Genomic DNA, 7,489 nt, shown 5'->3' with positions numbered 1-7,489 from the left:
CCCTGCCCAGCCCGGCAGGAGCGGCCACACAAAGGGGACCGGGGATGGTGACGCCCCCCGCCTGCATCCCGGCAAGCGCTCCCGTGGGTCCCTGGGGAGAGGCAGCACGTACCCACGCTCACCAGCAAACACCGCCTGCCTTCCAGGCGCCTTTGGAAAGCAGCCACTTCACCTTCCCACATGAAAGCTCAGAGACATGGGATCTCTCCCCGGGCGCCAGGGGGAATCCCTCTGCCTCGCAGCAGCATTTTCACATCACTGCTGGGAAACGCTGATCCAAGTGCAACCTCCCGGCTTGCGCCGGCGGGGCACGGCCGTGCCAGCCTCCAGCCATCGCAGCCCTTGCCCCTCTCCTGCGAGCACCACCCGGGAGACGAAAGGGCAGGACGCGAGGAGTCGCCCCAGGACCCGCTCTCCAGCGATGCCACCGGCCTGGGGCCAGGACAGAGACGCTTGCTGCTGTGCAGAAAGGCCACGTCCGGACGTGAACGTGGGCAGCGACAACACTGCTCGCCCCTCACAGCCTGCTCCATCGGGGAGCCGCGCACCCCTGTGCCCTGCGTCCGCTGGTACACGGGCAAGATGGGCCGTGCAATTACCAAGGCTTTAATTTGGCTTTATTTATTGTTATTTCGTGGTCATTTTCTTTTAATGAACCATCACTTTCATTTCCGCCCATAATAATTACCTATCCTGGAAGTACTTTCTAATAGCATCTCTGGCCATAAATTTTATCCTCCCTTTTAAATGCCATCATAATTCAGCTTTAATGATAATTTCCATTCCTTTTGTATGCAGAACTGGTAGAATTTGGTGAAAGTGAGAAGGAAAGCAACTCATTACAGAGAAAACGTGACTGCTTTGCCCTGTTTTCTGGGTTAATGGGATTTTTCAAATAATCCGAGGAATAAGCACAGGTCCGTGGCTCTGGCTGACTACGAACCCACACTCCCACCACGCTCTGGTCCAGGACCACGAGAAGCCACTCGCCCACCCCGCGCACCCAATGCAGCTCCCCCTCCCCCAAGAGGGGATTTTGTACCCTCCGAGCTCAGCACTCACACATATTTGTGGGTTTGACTCCTTTTCATGAGAGCCTCCCCGCACAGCTTCGTTAGCAGCGCTCTCCCCGGGAGGAAGGGCAGACGACCCCTCTGCTCCCTCTCACTTCTGCTCTCCGGCTTCTCATTTTCAGCTAATTTAAAAAGGTTCAGCGGAGGGAGAGCCAGGCAGAACTGAGAAATCGCTCATTACAGCCATGCAATAAGAGTTCGCTAACACGCCAAAGCCCTTTTAATTTGCTCAAAAAGGTGCAGCACGGAGATAAAGAAAAATCTGCCTCTCCACTGCCTTATTGCAGCTGGCTGAGCGCGGCGGCAGTGGACCCACAGCTTCGGAGCCTGTCCTGCCCTGACAGGAGCCCCCCGCCCTGCCCCTGCCAGTCACATCACTGAACCGCGGCTGTCCCGGCAGACTGCGGGTGTGCAGACACAAGGGAAGGCGTTCCCAGCAGGACAGACGGACGCGATCCACCTCCAGCTCACACCTTGCCCCCAGCCCTCCGCGCAGGCCGCTCAGGGAAGGCAAAGCCTGCGGCAGAGATGCTCTCAACCCCGTGGCAGAGGAGAGATGCTCTCAACACTATGACAGAGGAGAGATGCTCTCAACCCCGTGGCAGAAGAGAGATGCTCTCAACCCCGTGGCAGAAGAGAGATGCTCTCGCTGATAAGATGCCGCTTTGTGCTCCAGCCCTGCGGGACCCAGCCTGGGGCTGCAATTAGCCGAGCTGTACCAGGGGTGCAGGTCTGCCGGTGTGCAGGGAGCGCGGAGGGCAGCTGTGAGCCTCAGAAGAGAGAAGTTCAGAACGCCTTTGTTTTCCTTCAAAAGCGTACAGCTTTCCTTTGAGCCAGCCGGAGCCGGGGCAGCTGCCGCTGGCGGGGGCAGGCAGCAGCTGTCTCTGCCCCGAGCAGTGCTGCCCACCGGAAGCACCGTGCATGGGGCGGACACCCCATCGCCCCCAGCCAGGCTGGTCCCAGCTCACCCGCCGCCCTCTGCTCTGGGATTCAAACCGTGAGCAGCTCAAAGACAAAGCAGCGCACCACGGAGGTCGGCAGCCCCCCGGCAGCAGCCCCCCCTGGGGCACGCCAGCCCTGCAGCAAGGGCTCTGCTGACGGCAGAGCTGGGGGAGCAGCGGGGAACCCCGGGACTCAGCCCTCTCTTGGGCTGTGAAATACATTCATCTGCCTAAAGGTGTTGTGAGCATCCAATACGCTGCCCCGGGACACAGCGACACTGGAAACTCGCCCTGGGCACGTCTCTCCTGCACAGACCCCTCCAGGTGCCAGCGCCAGCGCGGGACACGGCAGCGGGGCACCCTGCGTCCCCCCGCAGGGGACGGCTCCCGGCAGAGCCACAGGCTGCGTTCCAGCAGGAGAGCTGCCCACGGGGCACAGGGCCAGAGCCATCCCGCCTGCTGTAAGGCATCTCAGCTCCCGACACACCAAACTGACTCACCCGCTCCCTGCCCACCCTCCGCGGACCACGCCAGACGCGAGCACCATGGACCCCGACACCCGAGCGAGCTCAGGAGTTTGGGGGGTCGTAACAACACAAACAAATCCCCCTGCATCAGACACGGTGATTCCCAGGGAGCGATTCGCCAGGAGACTTTGCTGTTTCCTCGTCGCAGGAGAGATGAGCAGCCCCACGCCGAGGGGTGCCGGCAGCAGAGCGGTGCCGAGGGGCTCCTGCCACGCCGGGCGTTTGTCACACGCCTGGGAAGAGCTGGAGCGCAGGGAGAGCGATGGGCTCCTCCGGAGCTCCCTGCGGGCACTTCTCCTTTTGCTGAGCAGCAGGAAACTTCAAACCAGACAGAACTGAAAATGCAAATCAGACGGATGGTGTGTTTAACACCAAGAACAGAAAAGCCCCAGAGAGCCTGGCATAAGTTCCAGAGATTCTGGCACACTTCTCCCTCCCATTTAACTGGTATTTCCTCACTGGAACCCGTTAAAAAAAAAAACCAAACAACTTATCTCATGGAACCATAAAAGCATTGTAAGAGCACAGGGCTTTTGAATCCTGCATGCAAAAATAAAATAAAAACGTTGTCCTACTCTGGCTGACCTTTAAGTGAGCAGCAGAACATGGGGTTTTATGGCATAACCCGAAATGACACATTTGGTGTGTCTCAGGGAGGTGTGGGCACGGCTCCACATGTTCAGTGTGAAATATCGCTCTGCTGCTGGCGGCGAGCTGTAAAACACGGAGAAGTTGAATGCATGTGATGCGTGCCAGGCAATGCCCAAACCCCCTGCACCAAACCCCGTCCTCCTGCGCGCTGAAGTGCTGTTAGAGGGGTGCGGGTGCCCGGCGGGGGCTGCGCAGCACAGCGGGGACGGGCAGAACCCGGGAGGGGGCAGAGGTCCAGTCCCGGGGGGGAGCGGGGCCGCGGGCTCGGAGGGCAGCACAGCCCCGGGCAGCCGGCGGCGTGAGCGATCTGCACCCCGTGCCCTGCAACAACCCTACTACTAATAGTCACTGAATAATTAAAGTCTTAAAATCACTACTGCCTCAGACGCATGTATTATTTAAGAGGGTTTTGGAGAGAAGCGGGCTTGTTTTTATTGCTCATTATCACTGCATGTCCATTGGGATTTTTACTGCCTCGTCACCTCAAGAGTCCCCACCATGCTCTGTGCCCCTCTGCTGGATGCGCGAGTGTCTGCACACCCACGAACTGCTCGTGCAAATCCCATCCCTTCACACTTGCAAGTGGAACACCAAAGGCCTGGAGCGCATCGAGGAGAGCTGAAAGTGTTCTGCCATGTGCGACGGATGAACCTGCACGGGCACCCTGTGGCTACGGGATGAGGATACAGTGCCGACACAGAGCCTGCCTTCCCCACGGCGCCCAGCGGTGCTTCCCACGCACCCGAGTGGCCTCTGCCTCGTCGAAAGAAGGGGCTTAGGAAAATATTCCACCTTGCTGTAAAGGCTGCACATGATGGAGAAACCAACACTCCCCCAAGCGAGAGGGAATCTCGCAGAAGCATCTCACAAACAAACGCTGTAGAGCTGCCGTCTTCGCCCTGAGCAGCGACGTGCGGACCAGTAAATCTTTCTTACAAGATAATCAGAAATTGGTGCTCTTCATTCACTCGGAGAACCTCATTTCCCGAAAGCAAATCCCAGCTGACTAAACGTCTTTACTTCTGCTCCGGGTTGAGTGATGAATGTGAGGGAAGGCAAAGATGGCACTTGGACTATCAGCATCAGAGGGGTTCGTCTGAAGATGCCGGGGCCGCCCTCGCGGGAGCTGCCTGCAGACGGGCAAGCGCTGTTCATCGCGCAGAGCCCACCACCTTACACAGGGGATTAAATTGCTTATTCTTCACCGAGGAGTCTCCTATTCGATTTCCAAATGACTTAATCTCCACACTTGATTCATGTGGCTATTCAAATCCAACCACATACCCCTGGAAGCGCCGCGCTGCCCGGACGCACCAGCATCCCCCATGTGCTGGGTGGGCACAAGTGGTGAGACCCCATTTCCACAGCCCGACGTTTCCAGCGCAGTGCTTCCCTGGAGGGCTGACAGAGGGCCTGCAGGTGGGCTCCCTGTTCAAGAAATCCATCAGTTTGGGGGCTCTGAAACCTTGTGGCCACACTGTCACCATTAAAGGTCTTCCTCTGCTATCGCTCTTTTTCAGGTGCCACACCTGGTTTTAGCTGTGAATAACTGCAATGCTCTAAAGAGCTGAAAGCTCTGGATGTGTCTGTCCTTTTATGCACAATCCATCAGCATCTCTGACCCCGGGGGTCGCGGGCAGGCACCCGCCGAACAGCTACTCCCGTTCCCACCTCATCAACTCCACACGCAGAAACGTAACTGCGGGTTTCCTGGGACAAAAACGTCACTGCCACTGAGAGTACAACCTTATGAAAGTGTGTTTCAAACATAACCTTTACTGAAAGCTGTCCCAAACAAAGCAAAAGCACAGAGCAGACGACAGGAAAACAAAGCCCACGAACTCTGCAAGCAGGCTGAGAAATCCCGGTGGGAGCCCCCGGAAACCCACCCAGGAGAGGCCGCCAGCGCGGATTCCTACAGTGCCAGCAACCCAGGACGCACGGAGAGAAACCGTGTTAACACAGACACAGAGCGGGGTCAGACTTTTAAGGATTTGCTCCTGGTACGCCCTCTTTGCTGTGGGTTAGAATTTGCTTGAGTAAAAAGTACAAGATTTGGTCCGCTGTGGGTAAGTCTGTATGAGTGAAGATCTCTGCCTGTGCGCACACGAGTGCTTGAGTGTCTCCTCACGCACAGAGCGAGGTCCATCCATAATTCACACCCCACGAGTACCCTTGGGCATTCGCACTTTAAACCAGGTGAGTCACTGCTTTATTAACACCTGGTGCGACTCCTCCCCAAAGCAGCAGCTCCCCTGCAAACCGCTCCGGCCGGGAGCTGTGGGGGTCTCTGGCCCCGGGACCTGGACCGGGCAGTGCGGGCAAGCGCCCGCGCCCCCACCCCGGGGAGTCCCCAGCCAGTGCCAAAAAGTCATTCCCGGAACGGAACGACTGAGGAGTTTTACCTTCTCACGCACCCGCCACAGGTTAGAGAGAGGGTACGGCAGGTAACTGCTGGGGGGCTGGCGGAGGGGGCCGCTCTGGAAGATACGTTTTGGTTTTAAGCAATGAGGATGGGGATTACAGGATTAGAACTGCTTTAACTGTCAAGCAAAAATGACAGAAAGAGGACAGGGTTAGGTGTGGGGTCAGCCCAGAGCACGAACAATTTTAAATTAACCCCTAAATACCTTCTTTTGCAAACACAGGCACGAGGTGCAGGCAGCACGTGCCCCAGGCTCGCTCCATACTCCGAGCCCTCACCTCTGCCGTCCCGCGGCGCGGCTCTGCCGGCACTACAGCAACCCCAGCGCCGCCCCACACCGTCCTCCCACCCCCTGCCCCCCCCATCCTCCCACCATGCGCAAGAGAAGGACCGTATCCCCCTCCGGCACTGCCCGTCGGGCTCCTGCGCCAGGCGGGGATGGGCATGAAGGGCTGAGAGCGACTCCCCAACTGCTGCTCTTCACAAAAGGCAGATCTCACGTAACCCCTCCGCCAGCGAGAGCGATCGCACAGAGCCGCACTCCAACATACGCGCACAGAGCGGGATCTCCGGGCCACCGCTGGGAATAACAAATCGACCCCCAGCGCCAGGGCTGCGCTCTCCGGCCAAACTTTCAGCTCTACAGCAGTTTATATTCGTTCCGTGTTTCAAGACGATCTTTACAACCAGAGGTCTGAAAATTTGTAATTCTAATGAAAGGCTAAAATGGAGAGTATCCATCGCATAACGAGTGTGGTTTGTGACACTCATTATGACTTCGATGGAAAGAGTCACAGCTTGGCTGTTCACAGACCAAGGATTACCTCAGTCATAGCCCGAAAACATAGATGTGTCTCAGATTATGCTACAAACTTGAAGAAACTAGCTTTTCAGCTCCTCAGACCAGTTAGGCTCACCGAGAAACAGCTTTTAAATGCCCCACATTAGGTATCTACAGGTCATTACTCCAAGGAACAGCTTCACTGCTCTATGGCTCCGGGTTCCCGCCTGTCCCCGAGGAGCAGCCCTGGGAGTTCCCCGCACACACGGACCCTCAGAGGGCAAATCCCACGGCCGTCACAGCGGCGCTGGAGGCAAAACAGTGGTGCCTCTTGGTGTCTGTTTGCTGGATGCTGCCCCGCTCCTTCGGCACGCTCATCCTCACTGCCCGCACCCCAGCCATGGGGCCGGACACCGAGGTCCCCCAGGCCATCGGGCAGAGAGACGCCCGCCCACCCCCGCAGCCGGTGCACACCACGACCCGAGACCTCTGCGCTCGTCCTCCCTCCCAGGAACGAGGGACGGACCCTCACCAAACATCTCAGCCCCCGCCACCCCCACCCTGGGCATCCCACGGAGACCCCGAGGTCCCACCAGTGTCACGGGGGCCCCGGGCGATCGCACAGGAGCGTGACGCACGTAGCGAGGACGCCGCTTCCCCTACCTGAATGGCTTCTGTGATGGGTGGAGGCCAGCGTCAGTCTTCCCCACAGCGTGGTAAGGCAGAGAGTGAGCACGAAAACCCATTTGCTCAGGCTTTGTATGTCTCTCTCACTCATTCTACCAAAACCAAGAAGAGACGGGTGAAGGGAGAGGGGCTGAGGAGGGTCGGGAGGTGCTGCCCCTACACACCGATGCTGCTGCACACAGCGCTGCTGCCCCCGAACACGCACGGCCACGGGGACCGGGGTGACCCGTCTGCGGGGACACGGCCCTGGGGGGCAGGGCACGCGCTGGGATTCCCCCACCGCCCTGGAGAGGCTCAGCAGCACCGGCCACCGCAGCGGGACAGGAAGAAATCACAGAGCGGTGGCACAGACGAGCGACAGTTACCTCTTACTGGGGGTTCACACTAACGCCTGCGCATCTGCC

General features: G+C 58.3%; 1 protein-coding gene across 1 annotated transcript in view; it reads right to left on the bottom strand.

The window, feature by feature from the left end:
* FAM19A3 (family with sequence similarity 19 (chemokine (C-C motif)-like), member A3) overlaps positions 1-7,176 on the bottom strand; it is an 11,214-nt gene extending 4,038 nt beyond the window's left edge. Inside the window, exon 1 of the mRNA XM_009888470.1 lies at positions 7,062-7,176. Coding sequence (XP_009886772.1) covers positions 7,062-7,176 — 115 coding nt within the window. The remainder of the gene's footprint in view (positions 1-7,061) is intronic.
* Positions 7,177-7,489: the final 313 nt, after the last annotated feature.

This window comes from Charadrius vociferus, unplaced genomic scaffold (assembly GCF_000708025.1).
Source record: "Charadrius vociferus isolate BGI_N301 unplaced genomic scaffold, ASM70802v2 scaffold1077, whole genome shotgun sequence".
NCBI classification, from domain to species: Eukaryota; Metazoa; Chordata; class Aves; order Charadriiformes; family Charadriidae; genus Charadrius; species Charadrius vociferus.
Note: the sequence above shows the minus strand (reverse complement) of the source record. Positions and strands in the feature narration are given on the sequence as shown.